At 42.6% G+C, this 22,571-nt stretch overlaps 3 protein-coding genes across 16 annotated transcripts; 2 read left to right on the top strand and 1 right to left on the bottom strand.

The window, feature by feature from the left end:
• Positions 1–351: 351 nt before the first annotated feature.
• On the bottom strand, positions 352–14,602 carry pikfyve (phosphoinositide kinase, FYVE finger containing). 3 transcript variants are annotated; one of them, XM_049728949.1, is made up of 43 exons: positions 14,453–14,602; positions 13,049–13,245; positions 11,896–12,063; positions 10,718–10,827; positions 10,088–10,259; positions 9,800–10,007; positions 9,449–9,475; positions 9,198–9,287; positions 8,835–8,988; positions 8,596–8,753; positions 8,297–8,408; positions 8,081–8,228; positions 7,850–8,014; positions 7,697–7,759; positions 7,484–7,613; positions 7,190–7,370; positions 7,035–7,109; positions 6,740–6,847; positions 6,523–6,663; positions 6,288–6,414; positions 5,389–6,209; positions 4,890–5,303; positions 4,715–4,815; positions 4,565–4,636; positions 4,309–4,480; positions 4,064–4,242; positions 3,877–3,990; positions 3,698–3,806; positions 3,464–3,618; positions 3,300–3,396; positions 3,168–3,225; positions 2,964–3,098; positions 2,764–2,884; positions 2,569–2,664; positions 2,422–2,502; positions 2,245–2,333; positions 2,115–2,174; positions 1,866–2,042; positions 1,678–1,781; positions 1,478–1,606; positions 1,032–1,293; positions 900–974; positions 352–752 (listed from the first exon to the last, which is right to left on the bottom strand). In XM_049728949.1, the coding sequence occupies exons 1-43, from the start codon at positions 14,473–14,475 to the stop codon at positions 637–639; spliced, it is 6,294 nt and encodes a 2,097-aa protein (XP_049584906.1). In that variant the 5' UTR covers positions 14,476–14,602; the 3' UTR covers positions 352–636. The 3 variants fall into 3 exon arrangements, with proteins under 3 accessions (XP_049584906.1, XP_049584907.1, XP_049584908.1); XM_049728950.1 differs by having other exon boundaries at positions 2,245–2,330; XM_049728951.1 differs by lacking the exon at positions 9,449–9,475.
• sgo2 (shugoshin 2) lies at positions 14,172–20,404 on the top strand. 11 transcript variants are annotated; one of them, XR_011087308.1, is made up of 10 exons: positions 14,688–14,827; positions 15,317–15,424; positions 15,515–15,690; positions 16,040–16,114; positions 16,865–16,932; positions 17,008–17,114; positions 17,650–19,428; positions 19,591–19,705; positions 19,775–20,169; positions 20,256–20,404. XR_011087308.1 is itself a non-coding variant. In XM_068651734.1 (9 exons), exons 2-9 carry the CDS (start codon positions 15,355–15,357, stop codon positions 19,788–19,790), a joined length of 2,406 nt encoding a protein of 801 aa, XP_068507835.1. In that variant the 5' UTR covers positions 14,172–14,241; positions 15,317–15,354; the 3' UTR covers positions 19,791–20,404. The 11 variants fall into 11 exon arrangements, 10 of the variants coding, with proteins under 10 accessions (XP_068507835.1, XP_068507834.1, XP_068507833.1 ...); XM_068651734.1 differs by lacking the exon at positions 14,688–14,827 and adding an exon at positions 14,172–14,241 and having other exon boundaries at positions 19,775–20,404; XM_068651733.1 differs by lacking the exon at positions 14,688–14,827 and adding an exon at positions 14,489–14,628 and having other exon boundaries at positions 19,775–20,404.
• LOC125974101 (uncharacterized protein C2orf80) lies at positions 20,217–22,510 on the top strand. 2 transcript variants are annotated; one of them, XM_049728972.1, is made up of 8 exons: positions 20,217–20,356; positions 20,749–20,830; positions 21,109–21,191; positions 21,459–21,549; positions 21,632–21,709; positions 21,776–21,863; positions 22,106–22,218; positions 22,343–22,510. In XM_049728972.1, the coding sequence occupies exons 1-8, from the start codon at positions 20,316–20,318 to the stop codon at positions 22,400–22,402; spliced, it is 636 nt and encodes a 211-aa protein (XP_049584929.1). In that variant the 5' UTR covers positions 20,217–20,315; the 3' UTR covers positions 22,403–22,510. The 2 variants fall into 2 exon arrangements, with proteins under 2 accessions (XP_049584929.1, XP_049584928.1); XM_049728971.1 differs by having other exon boundaries at positions 21,456–21,549.
• The last annotated feature ends 61 nt before the right edge of the window (positions 22,511–22,571 follow it).

Here is a 22,571-nt window from a genome sequence, read left to right as displayed (position 1 = left end):
GGCAACATGGAAAGAAAGACAACATTTATTGTATTATTTACTATAAATCCATCAACATATGGATAAATAAATAAAAAATTTAAACAAATTTTATGAAAAAAAGTTTTTAAAGTACATTTATAATTAATTAGAATTTATTAACCAATTATTTAATAAACTATAAATCATGTTAAATTAATATATTACATTTGAAATAAATTTTAAGGGAAAAATGTTTTAGAAATAAATATTACAAAGCACTAAATCTAAATGATAGATTCACAAATGGGGTTGAGCGTCTGTTCCTCAGGCCATAGTTTGCCAAGCAGTGCCCAAATGTATGTAAATACTGATGCAAAACAATAATACGTATTTAAAGATCAATGTTAATATTTTAATAGTTACATAATCTCTGTACATATTCAAACTTTAAATTACAGTAGCAAACTAAATGACAGCGTCAACGTGGGTCCACAAGATAAAATAATAAGTGCATCTCCACAGCAGTGCACGTCTTTAAAAATATGACGGAATATGGTTTGTGTTGTATGGAATGTTGACACGCTTGTTTGTCAGTGAAAACAATTTTTTTTTTAAAATTCCAGCGTGCGTTAAATGTTGGACCAGGTTTTCTTGCATCCCATGCATGTGTCCCGCTCAGCAGTTGACACCCAATCCAGTCCAGTGATCAGGCACCATGAGGAAGTACTTGTCCATGGCCTCGCAGAAGCGGGCGCGGTACAGCTCGGGCGACACCACTGTGGGCAGCTTCCCTGCAGAGAGACAATATAAATGCGGTTGTTTCAAAAACTATCTGAACCATTTGGAATTAGCTAATAAATTATGGAATGACAGCTGATCATGCAAGTCAGGCTTCCAGGGCCTGAGTGAGCAAAGCAGTCCAGATAAGCGAGCCCTACCTTGACCTCCTAGAATCCCAGTTGATTTAACGACCATCTCCAGCCTTTTATCCCACGTGAAAGTCCTGATGTAATCTGTGAAAGACGACAAAACATGAGATTGCGACAAAAATGCCTCGACGTCTTCCTTACCGATGATCCCGACCACCAGCTGATCAGTGGCATCGTCGCGTCCCACCAGTAGTGAGTAGTCAATGATGAGATGGCTCGACAGGAAGTAGGCGTCGCTGTGAATGGCGGCGCGCAGCACCGACTTGCAATGCGAGCGGATGTACAATGGGTTGTCGTAGATGAGCTTGAGCAGGTTCTCATCCAGGAGCACCACCTCGCAGCTCTCTTTGCCCGAGTCCGTCTTCACGTTGCGGTTTCGCAGCGAACCCTTCAGGTCAAAAACCTGGCAGGGGCAGAGAAGACGTGGTGCTTCCCATTCATTTATTCTGCACTAAAACAAGAACTTGACTTCCTGTTTAAAGATCATCAGAACTATTTGAACGCTCAGTGAAGCCACGCTTGTTAAATGTTTTCCCCATTCAGGAAAAGAACTGAAAGAACCTTTTTCAGGACATCAATGTTCTTACCTGAGCCATCTTGCGTCCATAAAAAAGGTTTTCCATCACAAGCAGGTCCAGTTTCTTCTCAGTGTTGTTCTGAGAGTTCTTGTAACCGATGCGGTAAACGCCGAGAATCTTTGCCAGAGCAGTCGGCCTCTGTGACACAAATGTATGGCGTCAATCCGGAGCAGACACGTACAGTGTATGCCGTGGTTTATTTTGCACACTTTTTGTTGCACAGCTCCCGTGATGTAGGTAAAGTAGTGAGGAGCAAAGTCCAGGAAGGATTGGACTTCCAGTCTTGGCATCTGCTTCAGGATGAAGCGGTCATCTGAAATCCAGATGAAAAAGATGTTCTACTCTCAAAGAATATGCATACCAGATTAGATTTTTTTTTTTAAATCAGTGGTCTGACCTTCAGTGGCATAGAAAACAGCTCCAGACTTTCCGCCACGTGCCTGCCAATTGACGCAGTGGGACAGCGAGCGGACAAAATCCTCCTCGGCACTCTCCAAGATCTCTTCCCGCATCCTGTGGAACTCGTCAGCGTAGTAGATGCGACAATAGAACTTGGCGTTGGCGTCTGAGAACTCTAAACGGGGGGAGCGGGAATGACCATTTATATGTCGGAATAGGGGGGAATAAAATAAAACACCAAACTTACGGAGCTCAATGTGTGGATTCTGCGATTGCTTCTTTTGTTTGTCAGCCACATCAGCGTCCTCTGCAGGTGAGCAAAGATGACATCATCAGCAAATGGCGGATGGTGAATGCATGCAGACATCAACACTCACTGGGCGGGTCAGCTTCTGTGATGCTGCGACTCTGCACGGATGACTCGCCGAGCCTGGCGGGGCTGCCCTTGGCCCGGCTCTCGCCGCTACTTGACATAAGTTATTACGTTGATGCACACTTTCTTCTCTAAATGGATCATTGTACTGTTTTTTTATATGACAGCAGACGGGACGAACCTGTTGGCTTGTAACACCTCGTCCGCTCCTGCGTTGGACGCCTTGGACAAATCATCCAATGCCGTTTTGTATTCCTTGCAGCTGTGGACAGAAATTTACTTCAATATATGTAAGTAAAAAAAAAAAAAAAACTTTAAGAGTGGTCACCTGAGTGCAAAGGCGATGATGGAGCTTGGCTCCTTCTCACACACAGCGATGGGAACCCGTTCATGTTCGTACATCAGGTAATGCTTGTCTGGGTCACTGCAACACAGGAAGTGATGTCATACTTCAAAATGTATATATGTTGCAAATAAAATGAGAACGTGTTTTGTGGCGCCAAGTGGCGGCTGCAATACTCACAACGGGAAGGGAATAGAGTTGTAGCTGTTACCGGGTAGAAAATTTGCCAAAATGGCCTTCATGGTAGACTTCTCCTTCACTTGACTATCAGTGGAACCCAGCAAGTGTCCGTCAAACACATCTGGTGACCCAGGAAAATATTTCAACACAAAGTGATTTTAGAAACAGGAGAGAAAGTACCGATAACTGCGTATGTCTACCTTCAGGAATGCTGACAGAATCCGGCTCCGTGAAGGAGGGGCCGGGCGTGTTTGGCTCGGCCCCAAGTTCCACTGGCGACAGCAACGCGTTGGAGGAGGACGATGAGGAGGCCAAAGTGTTGAGGTGACGGTCCTCTGTTCAAAAAAGACAATTTAGCAGATTTGGTTAGCTGAACAGGATTTCACACAAGCTGGAAGGCTTACCTTTGTCGCCATTCTGGACTACTGGCGAGGGGTTACGTGGTGAGGAGTCCAGGGTGCTCTGTCATTAAAACAAAATAATGCGCGTCAAGTCATGAGGAAAATTTCATCAGCACCTGAACGCACCACACTAACCTTGCTGTCATCAGCGGCGGTCTGTCGGTGGCGGCCCGGGCTCGGTGGGACTGATAAACGTTTACGGCCTTTCTCCTGCTGGAATAAATCTTGTAACCTAAGGGGGAAAGTAGTCAGCGACACGTTGAGGAATGTAACAGCGCTCAAGAGCAGCCGTGACTGACCTGCTGTTCCAAGACTGCAGCATCTCACAGAGGCTCTGCTTCTTCACTACAAGAGACTCCAGCACTGCCTGGAGCTGCTGCGGAGAATCCAGACCGCAGGCCTGTAGCCGCGCTTGGAGCTTCTCGATCCAACTACGCAGCTCAGCCTCCTCCATCTGCACAGAACATCATGAACACTAAAAAGCAGGAGGAAGAAAGCAGAAATATACATGCGGTACGTGAGAAAAACTCTACATCTTTTTGGGCAAAGAGGTCCTCCATCTTCTCCTCTCGTGTCTTACTGAAGGTCTCAGTCTTCAGCGAAGTGAGGCGGTCATCAATGGCTAAGTAGACTTGCGTGACTCTAAGATCAAAAACACAAGAGACTATTGGATAATGCACTGAAACTATTGCAGGCTGAAGGGTTGATTTACTTTTGGGAGAAGTCTTTCAGGTCCTGCTGTAGAATGGCTTTGGAAGGCCCCTGGTTCCTGATGAAAATTTTGGGGCGGGGAAGACAAATCTCCAACAACCTCACAGACGTGTAACTAAAAGGGAGATAAAGCGGATGTTTGATAGAGTTTGGATGGTATAAAGTTGGAAGGAGGGTTTATGACCTACCTGAAGGAGGCCACCATCTGGTTGTACGAGAAGTACTGATGGTAGTCTTTGTGAATGGAATGTCCGCAGGGTTCCGCATTGGCCCGCCGAGTGTACTGGTGGCCGTAGAAGTGCAGCTCCAGGTATTTGGCAAAAGACATTGACCAGGAGTCATTGGACAGCGGCACCACAGGTGTCACCTGAAAATGAGAAGCCAAGATAAGAACCCACGAAGCCAGGTTAACTTAAACTGTATTTTTAGCGACCTGTTTGCAGATGCGGCACCAGGAGTAGTTGAGAATGGTGTGCTGGTAACCGGGAACGGGGGAGTCGAGCTCCTTCAGCACAATCTGCACGCAGCCGTTGGCGTGCACAAAGCGGCGGATGTGGTGCACCATGGGAGTCTCACAGAAAACGCTTGGACACTGGTAAGATGATCTGAAGCAAAGCAAAAGCCGAACATTGTGTTGGTGAACAACCATAAAGCTGGAAAATACACAATACATATTACAATCATTTTACCTGAAGCAGTATCGTTCCAAGAACACACCCAGTGAGAGATCATTCTTTCCGTAGAACTCCATGGTGACGATCCTGTTGTCGACAAATTTAATGACGACGAAACTCACAAAACACAATTTTTAGTACTTGCAGTGATGATTTGGAGTTTACCAGGGGCTGACGCAAGGGTTTGGAGCATTACTGGACTGAGTTGAGGAGCTGCTGAAGAGCACGCACAGCCGCTGATGATTGACTGGAGTTAGACAGTCCATCTGACAATGAGACCATCAAAATTTATAGGCAACACAAAACCATAAGAACCTGAGAAGCTGAAACGCTTCCTTACCTTAGGGACCACGCTGGTCTCGTTCTGCTTGCTTGGTTTGTCGTCTTCGCTATCGGCCTTGATGGGCCCCTTGATGAGTGGTGAGGGCGTCTCCTCGTTCTTATGGTAGCCGTTCACCAGTCCGGCCGCGTTGGCAGCATTGAAGGGGTCAATGGCTTCCCTCTGGCGAATTCGCCCTCCCTTTGCTCTGTATTCTGCCAGCATGTTGGCGAGGTCCTGGCTGCTGTTCAGTTGCTCGACAATACGGGTGCTAGTGAGGCCGTGGCACGGGAGGACATCGACGTGTTTTAATGGAGCTACGCCGTTGGTCTGGCTGCTGCCCAGTGAGGTGGACGCAGAGTCTTTGAGGAGCTGCCGCTTCCGCCGCCCGTCTAGTTCTTTGAAATCTTTATTGAGGAGGGGGGAGAGGTAGACCTAAAGTATGGAAGACACAACCGAGCATGACCGCAGGAACCACTTTGTCACTGTCACATTGTTGATGCATGTAAAATCCAAATACCTTTTCAGGGAAGTAATCCCTGCTGGGGCAGTGCATGCCGGCAGGCGTGAGGAGAAACGGTTCTCGGAATGTAATGAAGGGCGAGATACACAAGATGATATCCTTCAGCTCCTGCTTGAAGACTTGAGAGATGGACTTCAGGCGGTCATCGGTGGACGTCACCTGCTCTGCTACAAACAAGCCCGTGTCGTCCTGCAAGGGGTCTCGGAACAACCGGGGCATCGACATTTCTGGTCCCTTATCCTCTGTACTTTCCACCTCCTCCTTCTCCAGGTTTCCTCGCTCAGATGTATCATCATTATCCGAGGTCCTCTTGAATGCGTTCGCCGTCAGCTGTTGTTCTTCCTCCATGAGAAACGGCGGAGAAACTGACAGAGGAGGAGCAGGAGCGCTTGAAAATGGTGAAGAAGTCAAGGTCTGTTTGATACCAGCTTCCTCGCTTTGAACAGAGGAAGATGATGACCTTGGATGCTCCTGGCTTATTTCAATTCCAAATGCGTCATCCTCTGGACATCCACATGTCACACAATCATCAGTTCTCACAGTTGGGTTGTGGTTCTCCTCATCCGTCTGTTCGGCATTGGCCTCAACCTTGCCATCCAGCAGGCAGGGGAAGGAGGTGCTCTGAGCCAAGCTGGGTGGCATGGCAAACTCATCCATGAGGAAGGAGATCTCCAGCTGCGAGTGATAGGCCACACACACCATCATCATGATGATCTCCTTGACGCGGGCCAGCTCGTACTCGGAGGCGCCGCGCAGCTTGATGGAGCAGCCCAGGTGGGCAGCGCAGCCTTCGAAGAACATCAGCGTCTTGACATCATCTGTGAGCAAGCAATAATATGTCACGCTGGCTGAACGACGGACGTACTTGGACTGAACGAGAGAACGCAAACACTCACCGTTGGCCAGGGTGAAGGGTTGCATGAAGAATTTATGACAGGTGCCCAGTCGAGGCTTGGTAAGAAGCTGATCCATGGACATCACGAGGTCTCCTTGGGTCATTCGACTCACTCGGTCCAACACTTGCTAAAATGCAAAAAGATTTTTAAAGATTACAAACTCGCATCTTCTAGTTTGATACAACAAAATGACCCCCCAAAATATTAGGAGTGGTAACGATATGACCTCACTAACCGGTTTGACGTTGATCACCAAGGTGATTCCATGTTCCAGCAACATGTCCTGAGCAATACGAGACACCGTCTTCTCCACCAGCACCAGGTTCGGTCGGACGTCCACGATCCGTTGAACATAATTCTTTAAAAACTCTCGCTCCTGGAAAAAAAAAAAAAAGAAAAATCTTGTGAGTTTAAGAAATGATGGTAAATAGCCTCAGCAAACAAATACCGACCTGGAGAACGATGGGCTCGATGCAAGTAAACTTGGTTTCTTCCCTGTATAGATACTCGATGGAGCACTTCAGCAGCAAGATTTTGGGGTTCTTGATGTACGAATTCATCTACATGTGGAAAAGGTGAAGACAATTTTGTACAAACATAATTTTTTTGCTAAAATTGCATTTTTTTATATGATTCAGCTCATCAGACTCTTAGAACAAGCTACATAGAAAATGGATTGTGATAGGTAGGGAGGAAACATGTGCGGCATCCAAAATATGATTTTAAATCCAAACAAACCCCACTAACCTTCTTGTGGGCAACGTTCTTGGTGCATATGAAGCCATTTACCACAGTTGAATCGAATTTTCTCCCGCCAGGGATCTAAACACAATCATGGCGATTAGCTTCAACCCCTGGGCACAATCAAATGTGCAATTCATGTCGCCCACATGCTTCTTCACCTTCTTAATGTGGACCAACTGTCTAATGTCCATGTCGTCGTCGCAGTTCCGGACATCGGGTCGCACTGTCTGGACCACCTGGCGGACAACTGGCACAATGATGTCCCGCCAAGACAGCGAGAGTGACTCGCTGTAGAGCAGTTGCTGCAGCAGTGCCATCATGTGACTGTGATTGGCGGAGCTAAGAAAAGAGAGGCATGAATTTTTTTCCAAATAGCTACAACTGAGCAGACTAAATGATATATATCTTGCATCTGCATTTATTTTATTATGGATTTTTGCATCTCCACTCACAGCAGCCTCTCCATAGCCTTCTTCTCTCCGTTCTCTTCTCGGAGCTGGTCCAGTGAGCTGTGGTGCCAACCAAGAGGTGTGAACAGCATCTCTTTAGCCTTCTCCTCCACGCGCCGATTAAACAAGGACTCTGAGAGGTAAAAAAAAAAAAAAAAAATCAGTCACACAGGAAATAGCAATGGCAATTTTGCGGCTTGATTAGGAGAATTCTACCTTTAATGAAGGCATCGCTGATCACAATGTTCTCTCCTCCGTCCTCTGACATGAAAAATTCAGCTGTGAAACAGAGAAGTAGGTGATGGGAACAATATTCCTGCAAGGTTGACTCAGCCAGTCATGCTTAAAGTGAAAAAAATTCAAACACACCTTTTTGTTCAGCTGTGGGAGGCACATGTGGATACTTGGACTGCTTCTTAATGTGGAAGTTGACATTGTTGTGCTCCATGTTGAGGCTGATGGAGGCAGCCGAATCGCTGTCCATTACGGACTGGGAGCTGCTGACGGACGTCCTCTTGCTGTGGTTGGCAGAGCCTGGACACAAAACACACAGTTAAGGGTGAAAAGGACTAATTAGCCTAAAGAACCGACGGCACATACTTGATACGTTGTAGTCGGACTCCTCTGCAACCTGCTCCATGTCACTATCATCAAACTTGATGTCCTTAAACCAGGATGGCTCAGAATGCCCCTCCACAGAGTTGATGCTGTCACTGTCTGGAGATGGTGTTTCGGAGTATTCTGTGCTCTGCGGACCAGATGGGTACCATCAGTATGATATGCCGGCTGAGAAAAACACCAAGGAGTTCTACTCACTTGCAGGGGGCGGTAAAGGGCGTACTCGTCTCTGAACATCTGGTCGTTGTGCGTGATGCAGTCAAGCCAGCGGCCATCGACCAAGGCCTGGCCGATGGCGATTGCTTGCGCCCTGAAGGGGGGAAAATCTGGGTGAGGTGTTTTTCAGGGAACAGGACAATTTCAAAAGTGCTCCTTCCTGAGTGTTTACATCGAAGGTGCATAATTGTCACTGTAGTTGATGGTAGAATCTGTGCAACCAAAAAAGTGCCTTTTCTGACTTAAATATAAAGTTGTGTAACTTCAATTGACTTTGGTACCTGTTGGAGATAGTGCCGTTCCTCAGCAGCCAATTCACCAGCTCCTTTCCCACAATACAGTTAGGGTAGGTTCTCAACCAGTATCTGTGGTCCTGGAACTCCATCCCTGTGTTGTTGTGGCAGATTTTCTTCCACAGGTCCTTTAGTTGCGATGAGTCCTGTAAAAGAGGCAAACCCATAGGACATTCGTGACGTCCGCAAGCAGTGAGCAAACTATGCAACATTTAAAAGGGAGTTACCACAAGGTTCTTCCTCTCCTCCTCGCTGTGGTCCAGCTTGGTGATACTCTTGGCGCCCGATAAGGCTCGTGTGGTGGGTGGGCTGACCGAGCTGTCGTATGACGGCACCATAGATCCAGAGCAGTCCAGAGACAGGTTAGAGACGCTGGCAGACCTGGTAGAGGACCATCCAAAAAAAAAAAAGAAGTCACAACAAATTAATAAAAGACCCTTTTTGGGCCAATTGGTTCTTTTTTTCACATTTGCCGTTTAATTTTTTTTATTTGAATTCTCAATCGAATTTTTAATGGTAACTAAAATACTCAACAGCTGCAACCAAGTTCCATTTTCAACCAATTATAAGCCGACGGACCATTGACCCACCTCCTCCTGGTAGGAGATTTACCCACATCTTCTTGCAACGTGGCAAGTCTGGAAGGGAGAACACTCTTCTGTGGTTCTTGATGAATCATTCTAATAAGCATATACCAAAGCACACACGCTTAATGGGTCATTTCGTCTGCTGTCATCTTTCCCAAAATAATTATGGCCATTTAGCATGGGCATGGATAATATGTTCCTCCTCTAAAGAAAGCACTGGGCTGAATTTAAATGAAGAAAATGGCTACACTCACGTTTTTGTCATCCCAATGGGAGTTTTTCTAGGCCAGAAGAAAGACAGAGGAAGAGAAAAGATAGGGATAGAGAAATATTTTTTGAGGAAGGTTGACAGAAGAAGTAAAAAGCAGCCGCAAGTTAAAAGGTGTAACCTAAAGCATCTTTCACTTCGTGCTTTTCCACTTGTTGAAGCCCTGAAAGCGTTTCTACTGATGGTGCAGCACCAGGAGCAACTGGGGGCTAAGAATCTTGCTCAAGGATTTATCAAAATGGTCTTGAGTCAGCTGAAACTTTTGAGTTTTATTGTAAATTAAAAAAATGAAAAAATGGCAGGGAAGAAAACAGAAACGACTTCAAAATGGTTCTACCTTTGCCAGGTGAGGTCTTCCTCCAGAAAGATGTTCCTGCTTGCCTTGCGTCCGCCTACGGGCGTCCGCGGCTCGCTGGGTTCCAATACACACACAGAGCAGGAAGAGTCAGCCAAGACGTTCAGGTCCTCGCTGATGGAGCCCGACTCAGCCGAGTAGGCGTAGTTCAGTGCTATTTTTCGACAGTACGTACAGGCCCGCAAATCTCCTATAAATGGTAAAGTGAGTCATCCATGTTATGCTTGAGTATGATGGTCTATTCCGTCATCTGCCGTGCGCGCCGCTTACCCGTGTAGCCCATGAATTTCCCGGGGATCTCCTGGTTGCAGCATCGACTGCAAAAAATCTGTCCGCACAGCCTGCAGTGGTGGCGCCGACGGAATGTGGTGAACTTCTCGTTACAGTCGTAGCACTCCTTACACTGACTGTCGGGCATCCAGTACTGCTTCAAGTCGCTGTCCTGGAAGCGAGGGAAAATTTTCTTTCCAACAATACGTTCAAATAATTGCAACATGGTATTAATATTGTGTCGGTGGAGAAAGAATTAGGAAGATTGCTGCGCTTCACAAAATTATGTTGGAGACTCTTTCATGACTCAAGAGCCCACTAAAAGCAAGAGTCACAACAAATGGGATTACATCACAAAGTCTTTCTCTACAAAGACAACCAGACAAGGCTCTGACTATTTTTATTTGTTGACCCACTGGGTAAATATTATCAAAGGTATTTGTTCCCCGATGGCAGAAGACAAAATAAACTTATAGACAGATTTACTAAAGCATCACAATAGTTTTTTAACGTCATTAAAACATTTTCACAATTGTCGGACTGCTGTCAATTGGTCAAATCAAATATATTTCCAATGATAATATTATCTAATAAGGTATTAGATGAGATTTTTGATGAAGATGGGAATACCTGACTCTTTCCATCCATTATTTCCTTGAGTCGTTGCACCACTGTCCGAAGTTGCACCGCTGTGCGAGGGTCATGATTGCTCAATGCCGTATCTGACTTCCTGCTGCTATCTGAAAGGAAGATTACACACGCACACACACAAACTGAATATATTTGAAATATATGTGGAAAATATGCTTGCAAATAAGGCATTTTATCCTTCTCGGGGCATTTAAACAAAACGGAAATGTGACCAAAAACTGCAATTCAGTTGTGATTAGTAAAAAACAAGATGCAAACCAGTTATCTTTAAGCAAAAAAAAAAGTCCAAACATTAGCTTTTCAAGAATTAATTCATTCCTATATTCAAAGTTACTTTAAGCTTTGTTTGCATCTTAAAACTAATACATATTTGTTAGAGTAAAAAAAAAAAAAAAAACACAATATTGCCTCAATTAGTGAACCAGACAAGACAGACCCAATGCTGTACCTGTTGTTTTCATTGCTTCATATTTAAGATGTCCAGTTTTGTTGGCGGTCCCTAAATGCAGCTTGTGCATAGTCAACAGTGAAAGTGACTTTCTATTTTGTTCTTACAATTTGCCTTTATACCCAAACATTTGTCATTGTGTTTGAATGCCAAAAGATGAGTTTAATGACCAAGTCATTATTATTTACTATTATAATGACGAAGTTGAAGTCAATCACATGATCAGAAATCGGGGACATCCCTCGTTTTTATTATTGTGACAGTTTGAGCATTCCACAAATTAATTTCACATTATTTCACAGCCATTCATTAATTGAGGAAATACAGCATACTTTTTCTGCATTAAAATTTTCAAGCACTTTTCAAACCTTGAAAACGGAAACATTTTCAAGAGAATTAAGCAACTCTGAACTTGACCATCAGGTTAGTGAACAAACCAAAGTGAAATTAATGATCGTTTTACAAATGCAGATATCACACACACGCACTCGCATGCACAAATGGAACACCCTGTCAGCCCTCACCTGGCCAATCCACTGGAATCAGAAAACACACGAGAGCCCATGTTACAGCTATTTGGTATGGCAATTCTTCCTAGCGAGCATATTTGAAAGCACTTAATGAAAAAAGTTGACTAAAACACCCAAAAAGGGTGACCTGTTTTCCCACAAGCGCCATTTGACACCATCGACACGTTTGTGTGTTTTACCAGAGGCGGTGGAGGTGCGCCTGAGGTGTTCGGTGTGTGATTTCCGCTGTGTCCGTAAGCCATAACGGGAGTGGGAAGGGCTGGATGACCAGCTGCGACTCTCCGACTGAGGGGAAGGGGGCACCTCATCCACCTTATCGGAGACGGCGGCGGCAGGTCGGCCATCCTCTGTGAACACACACGTAAGTGCAGCATGAGTAAGATGATAAAGGCTGTAAAGAACTTATTTTTTCAAATATTTTGCTTTTGAGTGGGACAATATATTCAGGACATATGTTGTGGATCTCATTAGATTGTGCTGGTGTAGCTAATGAAGTGGGAGTTGAGTTGTATTTTAAATATTTGTTCTTTTTTAAATGATGTACATTGTTTTCAGTACAGCTTTATAAAGTGACATCCTGGAGTCTTTTTGAATGTTATTAGAACTTTGTCAACAGCACAGTGTGTCCTTTTTGAACATTTTAGATGACACAAATTCAACATTGTGACTACGTCCAGCCTGAAAACACACACCTCTATCTTTCCTCCATTATTTTTTTTTTTTTATTTGTGGTCGAAATGCGACATACCGCATGTGTGAAATTGTGAAATGTGAGACTGCTTCACTTCAAGCTTTAAATACTGTAGTTCCCCTTTCTGAGTGTTCTATAATGGACAGTGGTGTGCACTGTGTCTTTATCGAGAAATGGGGTCTCCTCCTCTTTTCTATTATTCGTTGATCATTAGTTTTGTATTAGTCGTTACAGCAAAAAGAAAATAAAGATATATTAGGCCCTTGTGAGGATAGAGTGGTTCGGAAACTGGATGGATGGATATTTGAGCAACACTGTACTCTAAAGTGTGACCTGCATTACAGCCGATAATATAGTAATACAGCACAGGGATGCTGGTTGTGGGGTGTTATGTCACATGACATGCCACATGACTGACAGCAGCTACACAAGGTTTCTAATAACACAAACACATGAGCTTAATTGAAGTTTACAGTAACTTAAAAAAGACATTTTATAAAAATTACAATTCCTCTCATTTTCAAATCTTCTCAAAAGTTCTTGTCTTTCATAATAAAAGTATTATTATTGTTGCTATTATAATTAGTAGTAACAATAATAAGCTTGACTTGAGGGTGGGGCTGTGAGGTGTGCCCGCTAACCTTTGTTGTTGAAGCGAAACAAGCTGACAAAGGAACTGTATGCCGACCGCAGTGGCGGCTCATCCTGCTCCGGCGTGAGTGGCTTGAAGTGAGTTAGATGAGAAGGGCTGGCGGGCGAGATGGCCGGTGGCTCGACACTCCAGTCCGATGAGGACGATGGCATGGACTTTTCCCCGGCGGCCATCTCTTGTAGTCTCCTTGGAAAGAGGGGACATCAAATTATTCGACAGACATATTAATAATTGAGTAATTGTTTAGAGACATTTTTGTTTACCATAGAATAGTCCTCGAATGTCATTTTATGAACAGTAATTATTTGTGATTGTTTTAGTTATCGCTGCAAACAGATTAGTTTTGTGTTTAATCAAAACAAGTCATTTGCAAAGGTCTACTTTTTGCTTGGAAAACTGTAAACGCAACAAAACACTTTCAAAAAGTTTGGTGTGTACAAAATTTATGGAATTCACAAAATAATGCAGAATTCAGTCATGCATTCAGCCGCTATGAGTTAGTTTTCTTTTATTCATATATTTTATTATACAGTAGTGTCATTAGGGAAACTTAATTACATTATTCAGTGGTTTAAAAGTTGCACATATGAAATTACAGAGCTATATAAACATTTGCTGAGTTGAGATAAACAACCAGCAATCTATACAAAGGAAAAACTAGTGTATGACTAGTACTAACTAAAAGTGACCACTGTCAACATTACATGTTCATAACAAACGCTACGTTTACCATGGAAATCTTTAAATGACATCACTTTAGTAGCTACAAGTGTTTGTTAGCATATAAGCACCCCTCAAAACTACACAATAACGAGGAGAGGAATCGAAAATTACTCTCACGTCGTTGACGTTCTGCATACATGTATCATAAATCACTCTAAACTTACTCTTTGAAGAACTGTCCGAACATTGTCGTTCATGCCATTTGCGATCATCAAATGTAAAGAAAATTGCAGAAGTGATCGCATCACGTTACCAACCTTGTCATGTGACCATAACAGGCCGTAGCGTGACTGACGTTACGGAGCACTGAGTGCGCGTGCGCGCGGGTGTGTTTGGTGTCTCAGGTCAAGCTTGACATCCAGCCATATAGTAAACATACAACATAAATAAAAGGTCCCTTACGTCTTGCTAACGAATTTTATGCTAAGGCTGATAAACTTTCCTCCGTGTTAGTTCAAGGTAATTCTACGAGTGATCGCAGTTGTCAGTCCTCAAAAGATTAATATTTTCAATCACTTCAAAGCGCCTTTAGCTTCCCAAAGATCGTAAATAAGATGTTGACTAGCTAGCCGGTCACTTGTACTTGACGTAGTGTTAGCCTCCTATGCTAACTAGCCGGTTGTCCACCTTTTTTTTTTTTTGCAACATTCTGATCCTGCCATTGACTCACCCATTTACGTGGGGATTCGACATCGTTGGTTGAAGACCTCAATCGAGCCAAGCATCTAAAAAGAGCATTGCAGAGAACATCGTAGCTGACTCCCACACACAGAAAAGAGGCTTTGACAGTCACTGCGAGCCAAGTTAACGGGCAGACATGACAAGCCGAGCCAGCACAACTGAGAGGTCGATTAGATAGGATTGTTTTGAATTGATTTTCTACAACCACGAATCCGTAAAAATCAACTGTGTTGAGTAAAATAACCCCAATAACTGCCTATGAATATACTAAAACCAAACGTAGAAAAGTTCCAAATTTTACTTGATTGGGTGGGAGGAGGAGATTTAGTTCGCGAGTGCGACGCGCTCTGCACAGTGAGTAGCGGTATGTGCCTGAGCATTATTTGAAATTACCAGCCAATAATTAAATGTAGAAGAAAAAAACTAAGCAGAAACGCGACGTAGTTTGTTGCTGTTCAAAAAAAAATGAATTGTTGTTAAATTTGATTGTTTCGATTCTGAGGGATCTACTCTTTGAAGTCAACTGCCTAGTGAGTCAAATAGTTCCGAATCGCTCAAACTAAACGAAAAAGATGTTGATGACAAATGTTAACGGGCCGTTAATGCTGTTTTTAATGCGATCACATTCTACAACATTTAAATGTAAGTGTACATAACGTTTTATTTTGTAACTCGAGTGAAGTTGACGTTTTTTTTGTTAGCTATTTTGCTAACATGATACCCTGCTGTACAAATTAGGAATTTACAAATACATCAAATATGTGTACATCCATGGATTAATGCATTTTTGCCACATACTTTGCCACGGAAGCTGCGTGTACAATGTATTTTAATTTCTTTTTTTGTCTTTCAGGTGACTGGATTTATCAGTCTAAAGCAAGACTGTAAACAATGACAAAAAAACAGAAGCCCCTTTTGGTCAATGTTGCCCATTTGTCCAAAACTAAAAAGAAATTACAAAGTGAGTCTCTCATATATATTTGAATGTCATGACATTTACAAGATTAAAACTGCTTAATTATCCTTATCTCTCATTCCTCTGCTCCATCAGATACCTACTCCTTTTTCAAGGTCTCATTGAAGGCCAACAACACGGCCCTGGCTTTCGCTCTACAGACTGAGAAGCAGAAGCACACGTTACTACAGAGGGACAACATGCACCTGAGAAAGGAAGTGGCGTCTGCACACTTTGATTTGGCCATCTACAAGCACAAATGCAGAGAACTGGTGAGATGATTTACTTTAACCCATGGCTCTCAAGATTTAAAGTCAAAAGGGGAAAGTTCAGATCACAATTTGTGGAGATTCCTCATGAGAATTACAATTGATGCTCAGTAGTTGCTTGTATGCACTCTACAGTACCTGGGCATGCTTCTGATGAGCTGACAGATGTTCATGAGTCAACTAACTCGTGGACAGTCCATGCTGTTGCTCAGATAGTTACAAAAATCTGTGTTTAACCCCCCTTCACTTATTGCCGTCTTAATAACACAAAAATAAATGTTTCATGTTTAGAAAAAAGACTTTGAATATTCAGCAATTTAACATGATAACACTGTACCTTGTTCTTCCACAGCTTCTCATCTTGAAAAACCTTTATCGCAACAGTCTCCAACACTTGAACATGGTGGTGGAATTATTCCCTGACAATGTGAGTTGAAATCTTGATGTGATTTATGGGGATATTTTTCGGTCTGTATGTGAAAAAAATTGTGAGTGCAGGGTATTAATTCATGCTTATCTTCACAGTGACATTCAAGATTGGTAAAAAGACCCAAATTCTACTGTGAGAAAGCAAACAAAAAAACCACCTGAATGTTTAAATATTAGGTCTTGGAATTATGTTGTAAAACAAGATTGTCAGCTTTTGACATCTTGCCTAATATTTGCACATTTGGTAATGTGGCCCTTGGGTTCTAAAATTTAGAAGCAGATAATATTTGTGTAGGAGTTAGGGTTTTAAACGCAACGGAATTTTTTTTTGTATGATATGGTTTTTGTTCAGCAAGAAGTGGTTTGATACAAGTAACTACAAACTTTTGGCCTTTTGAGTGGGTGCCCTAGTTTCATCCTACCCTCCCAGGATATTGCGCTAGCGCTCAATGAGAACCAGTTAGACCAGTGTTTCCCAACCTTTTTTCATTCATGGCACACCTTTTCATTGGAAAAAATCTCGCGGCACACCGCCAACAAAAATCTGTTAAGCTCCTATATTAAAATCAGTTATATTACAACGAAACACGTAGAGTCCTATTCCTGTATATGTATGGAGAGTCGAATAATTTAATAGAAGTAGAAATAGTTAGACGTCCCTCATCAAATGGGACCTAATACAAAATACTACAAATGTTTTGAACTCTTAATGTAAATGTAAACTAGTGTCTTTATTAACCTCCCACAGGATCTCTTTGAACCATCCGGGGACCACAACGTCTTCCGAACTGAACCCGACAACCCTCCAGTTGAAAAGTGAGGTTTATTTTACATTACAAACTGTCAACCCCATCTGATATCTAATTTCACTAAAAGTGAACTTCCTGACAGCCTTTCAAGTGTGGCACCAGATCTTCGAGAAGTTCCAAAGGATTCAGAAATGCAAGCAGGTATTCTTGAAAACAACATGCCGGCAGTCTTACCTGTCCCAAGCAGAGGTTTGAGTCTTAGCAACCATGCTGTCCAAAAGTCTTGGGACCTAATGATGTCTTGATTTTTGGACTAAGGCAAATTTAATAATAATAATAAACATTTTATTCCTAAGGCGCCTTTCAGGACACTCAAGGTCGCCGCACATAGGCATAATTTGTTTTCAACACAAGGTTGTGAACCATTGCTCTAGATGTAACCACAAGACCATAATGACCTTTAAAATGACCTCCACTGTTAATGGTGTAAATGTGCCAAGAGTAATTATTCGGTAGCTAAAAGAAGAAGTATTTTATTGCTATTCAGGAACCTTTTGGGTTGGTGTCTGCAAAATGAACATATCCAATTATACATTTGTGGTTCCAGGACTATTAGGATCACAAACCCCTAACTAAGTTCCTGAAAATTTAGGCAGACATGCTTATTTTCTGTAGAATGTCCCAATACTTTTGTCTTTACATAAAGTATTTTGGTCATCAATTTGTCACTTCTCTGTTAAGTCTCTGAAAGCATTGATTTGTGTTGCTTTTCACACCTCCGCAGCAGAAACAGACAAAGAGAAAAGGTATTCAAACCACCAAGCACTCCAGAGGAAGTCAGCACACCAGTCCAACAGCTTCAGGGAGGAAGTGAGTAGGGTGTCACACAGGACCTCCCAGTCTGCTTACGACATCGACTCTTTGCCGGGTCACCTGAGCAGCCAAACATCTTCAGCAATTAATATTGCTGGAACATTGGGTCCCTCTGCTGAAGTCAACGCTCCTTGTGATTTGCCAGAGAACACTGTAGTTTCCAATCCAACCATGGAATTGACTCACAGCAATGATGCAGAAATTCATCATTCCACAGAGCAAAAAACCTCTAAACTACCAAAACCCAAATGCAACAAGATAAAAATGAGTACCTTGGTTGCGTCAAGTCCAGCAGACACTTCACAAGGTATGGGCGGGACAAGTTGTGGTCTTAAAGAGCCACAGCCTGAGCCGCTTAGCACCACCTCGCATCCAGAAGGCCAACTACTAGACATTTCTAACAAGCATCTCCAAGCTGAGTTTCAAAGTAAACCCACGTCACATATTCCCAAAAGGGTGAAATCCAGAATTGAGAGAGATAAAAAGGTGAAAAGCATCAAGTCAACAATAGATTCTGGTGATTCTGTCTGTCTTGCCTTGGGTGATTATCTCATGGATGATGACGTCTTTTCCTTTAAACCCAACAAGAAAGAGACTTTCCCTTTCGAGAAAGACCCTTTCCAAAAAACAAAGTCAAAAGTCACATACAGGAAGCCCAGAAATAAAAGTCAGACAAGTTCTTTCATCCACAGTGTGGCAACAATGTTGTCACCTCATGACCAAGATAATGGTGGGTCCATAGTGGACCACAATGACGGAGCAGACAATTTTGAAACTGTACAATTTGAGGGAGCAAGCTATCCCACTGGTGGAAATGAATCGCAGATAAACACAGAGTCTTCCACAAAATCTCAAGGACATTCCAACTCAAGATGCAGGGGAACATTTGTTATATCTGCGGAGCAGACTCCACAAATCAGAGAAGAACTTGGACTGTTGTCAAAAGATAACGACTCCAGTTTGCATATTGAAGAATCCTTGGACTCTCGGGCAGCAACCAAAGATGCCGGTTCTGTCACAGCAATGCCAAGCTCCTGCAAGCGTCCTTGGATGTCCATTCAGGATCCAGGAAGCCTTCCAGGAGACTTGTATGGCAGTAATAATAAAGAAAATGTACTGCCACTGGAGGAATTCTCGGTTTCAGGTCATGAGTTTCAGAAGCCCAAGAAAGCGAGGAAGGAGGTCTCAAGCAGATGCGGAAGGAAAAAATCACAATCTTCTAATGATGATGTGAAGGACAAGAACAAACATCTCCATGGCAAAAGTGAGCACGTGGCTTGTCTTCCAGAATCCACTGACTCCCCTGACTTTTTATTCTTGAAAGACACCTTCCTATTGGATGAAGATACTAGCACTTCTAAATCAGACTCCAGGGTGGATAAGAATCCTAAATGGTACCGAAATAAGTTCAAACTCCCTTCAGCGGATAACAGCTTCAGAAGTCCGAGAAAGACGTTCTTCCTTTCCAATCCGGAAATGCCTCCCGTAAACATGTCGAAAGAGATGACTGAAGGTGAAGGAGCTCGTCAGCATTTGGGTGACCTGCTCATTAATGAGATACCACCATCGTTGAACAGCTCTATTGCAGACACCGAGCCAGGCTCTTTAACTTGTAGTCCTAAACGACACCCCGCAAATGGGCAGCAACTGATGGAGGAGACCACCTTGATCACCTCTGTCTCTTCTCCAGGTGAGTTGACAACATAAACATCACATACATTTTCTGTACAGTTGAACCACGGAGCTGGAACAATCAGTTTTATTTACTTTGGGTTGGCACAAAGCATGAAGCGATATTCTAATCGGATTGTATGCTAAGCGTGAGCAGTCAAAAAAATTACGTGTGTTTCAGCAGGTAGAGTCTTAATGTCAGTGACCAACAACCATGATGGCCCACGTAAAGAGAACCAGGGTAGAAGCAGAAGATGCAAGGACGCGGTCAGTTACAAAGAACCATCCCTGCGTAGGTGAGTGCCACTTCCCCGTGAAGTCTGTTCATGTAAAAAGATGAAATGAATGCTTTTTTTTTTTTTTAGCAAAATGCGACGTTGAATTTACAGATGGCAAGTTCCTAAACTCTCCAGTTTCTAAAGACCAACAGAAGAAGTCACAAGTGCTCCTGATTTTCACTTTCTTACTTGATTGATACTTTTATCTTGTTGGCTTTAATGCACATTTAGTGAGTTTAATAAAACTGTTTTATTGTTAAGGTTTATGTTAATGTTTAAAAATGTTGAAATGTTTTTTTCTGACTGACTGGACTGTTCATGATGCATGCGTGTTGAAAGCTCTTCATAAATGATTCAAGTCCGCCTGTTCATTTGAGACTTGCCTATCGTTTCCCATGTGAGGGTCACCACATTCAATCCAGTCTTGCTGGGCACAAACATGTAATGTAGACATCTTTTGATTGCTGTGTGCAACCATTTTGGTGAGTACAAATGTGTTTTGCATAGGTTACTGTACTCTTTGTCTTTGTATCGAAAGCGAGTTGATTTTGATTTTATTTTGCTTCAGTTTCTGTCGAGCTGTTTTCTGCAGCTACTTCCTTTTGAACAAACAAGACTGGTTGCCAAAATGGAGTCAAAGCAGCTGAAAAGAAATGTTGAATTTCTCCTGTGAGTACCTGTACTTTGTATACACATTAAAGGGACCGTGTGTAGACATTTCTAATTTTTCAATGCCATCTAGCGGTGAATTGATTGAATGCATTGACCTAAATTTGAAGCGCGTGCATTTTGAAGCACGCCAACACTTTGCAAGCCTATCACCAATATCTTTAGCAGACTCAAACAAAATGTCATCACAGACTTCCCGTAAGGTGAGAGCCCTGACCCATATATTCGTGATTACTTGACTTTTGATTGTAAACAAAATAAATGTATGTTATTGTGATAGAACATTTTTATTATTTTTTATTTTAAGTCTTTATAATGAAGACTTTTTACTCACTGTTCCTCTAAAAAAAAAAAAAAAGTGGATTTTATTTATTTCGCATTCCTGATTCCAGGGGTGAATACGTCGGGCAGAAAATCAGAGAAAATTCATTTGACCCCACAGGAAAAGGAGCTTCTACCGTGCTTGATGACCTGGTAAAAAACAAAACAAATTTTTTGACTGCTCACACTTTAAATTTTTTCTTCATATGTCATTTGTGTTATTTTGTGTGTGCTAAAGAAAAAGTTAAAAAATGTATATTTAAATATATTTTTTGAGGATAGCATAAATTTATTTACACCTCATTCACTCACACCTACACACACACGGCGGTAAATTTTTTTCATTGGTTTACTAGGCAATTAACTAAATAGCAGGATGCAACTCGGTTTTACGTCTTTGATGAATTTTGTTGGTATATACTATATTTTAGGCTCACTATGATCTTGCCATCAGCGTTGATGTTTGGTGGCTGCAGGAGGACCCAGGATTCAAAGCACAGGACAAAGATCTCATGTAGGGTATCTACTGACGTGTTCTGAATCTAATCTTAACAAGATGCATTTATTTATGCATTTATGTTAGTCTTAAAAATGTTAGCAGGTTACATATGCAATAAAAAGCTCTGATAATATTTTGAGTATTAAGCTCTTTAGAAGTGAAATGTTTGAAAAACAAATGTTTTTGTTACTGTGTTGATTATAAGCATTTTTGTTCTAATACCAAAATCAACAAAGCAAACGCAAATATATGAAATCATTTTTTCCTCATTCACCACAGTAGACGGCACAGAATTCCAGGAAACTACCAAATTTATGGTAATCGCTTGGCACGCGAGGCCATGATCTTGTCATCCTTTGCTGGCATCATCATGGTAAGCAATGTCACTTTATGTATATTAAATTTACGTGCAACACATTAGTACTGTGAGCCACTGACCCGCCGTCCGTCTTCAGAGCAGCCTGCCAGTGGAGGAGATCCTGGCTCTTTACAGATGTAAACCTGTTGCCTCCTACCCTGACACACGCTCCAAGGTAGAACACTTGAAACATATACTGCAAATTTATCACCATGACAACTTAACTGCCTCTGTTCTCCAGGCCTCCATTGTGTGTCCCTTCACGCTCTCCTACCACCCATTGGCCATGCTGAGCTCTTACAAGGCTGTACAACACTGCAGGAAACACAGTGAGTAGACAGCAGCACGACGATAAACACTGTGGGTCCTCCGAAGACTCATTTAAAAATTGTTTTCCCATAGTACCAGTTTGTCTTTAAAACAATCCATAATTGATTTTTTTTTTTTACGTTTCAGTCTGTCAATTTTAAGTTCTGCTTAAACACATCCTGTGTTCGACATTTCCAACTTTGGCTTTTGGGGTCCAACCTAAGGTTATTGATTGTATACGCCATCTTTGTTCCTCATGCAGATCAAAAGTTGAAACGATGGCTGTCGGAGAAGACAAAGGCCCATGTTCCTAGCAGACAAGTCCCAGCACAATCCATGTCCTCGTCATCGCTCGCCTTTTCCCCTCGCTTCAGCGTGAGTAGCCATTTTTCCTTATCAGCACTTTTGGGGGTAAATTCTTGATTTGATCACCTCATCTAATCAAGTCTTTAAATTTAAAAAGTCGGTAATCCTGACCTCTACTTTGCTTTGACCTCAGGTGGGCGGTGATGGTGAGGAGGTAACTTGCGGTGTCACCAGTGTCCTTCTGCACGACTGACAACAGCTTATCAAAATATGCATTAACCGTAGATTAGAACTGAAATAATGGAGGGGACCACATACAGATTAAAAACATAGTCATTAAAAAGTTATTGTGAAAATTAAAGGGACAGTGTCTAGAATTTTTTGCCATCAAATGGCAAACTCATAGAATTGACCGGCCTTAC

This window comes from Syngnathus scovelli, chromosome 8 (assembly GCF_024217435.2).
Source record: "Syngnathus scovelli strain Florida chromosome 8, RoL_Ssco_1.2, whole genome shotgun sequence".
Lineage (NCBI taxonomy): Eukaryota > Metazoa > Chordata > Actinopteri > Syngnathiformes > Syngnathidae > Syngnathus > Syngnathus scovelli.
The sequence above is the reverse complement of the archived record's forward strand: the minus strand, read 5'-3'. Positions and strand labels throughout refer to the sequence as shown.

Bases quoted from the DNA above. Each gene is read 5' to 3' on its own strand.
- sgo2 (XM_068651734.1), top strand. From the start codon at position 15,355: ATGACAAAAAAACAGAAGCCCCTTTTGGTCAATGTTGCCCATTTGTCC. The intron at 15,691-16,039 runs GTGAGATGATTT...GTTCTTCCACAG, and splicing joins AGCACAAATGCAGAGAACTG to CTTCTCATCTTGAAAAACCT. The intron at 17,115-17,649 runs GTTTGAGTCTTA...ACACCTCCGCAG, and splicing joins CTTACCTGTCCCAAGCAGAG to CAGAAACAGACAAAGAGAAA.
- pikfyve (XM_049728949.1), bottom strand. From the start codon at position 14,475: ATGTCGAATCCCCACGTAAATGG. The intron at 12,064-13,048 runs GTTAGCGGGCAC...GTGTGTTCACAG, and splicing joins GTTTCGCTTCAACAACAAAG to AGGATGGCCGACCTGCCGCC. The intron at 4,816-4,889 runs GTAAGGAAGCGT...TCTCATTGTCAG, and splicing joins AGACCAGCGTGGTCCCTAAG to ATGGACTGTCTAACTCCAGT.
- LOC125974101 (XM_049728971.1), top strand. From the start codon at position 20,316: ATGGAGTCAAAGCAGCTGAAAAGAAATGTTGAATTTCTCCT. The intron at 21,710-21,775 runs GTAGAACACTTG...TCTGTTCTCCAG, and splicing joins ACCCTGACACACGCTCCAAG to GCCTCCATTGTGTGTCCCTT. The intron at 21,864-22,105 runs GTGAGTAGACAG...TTCCTCATGCAG, and splicing joins ACAACACTGCAGGAAACACA to ATCAAAAGTTGAAACGATGG.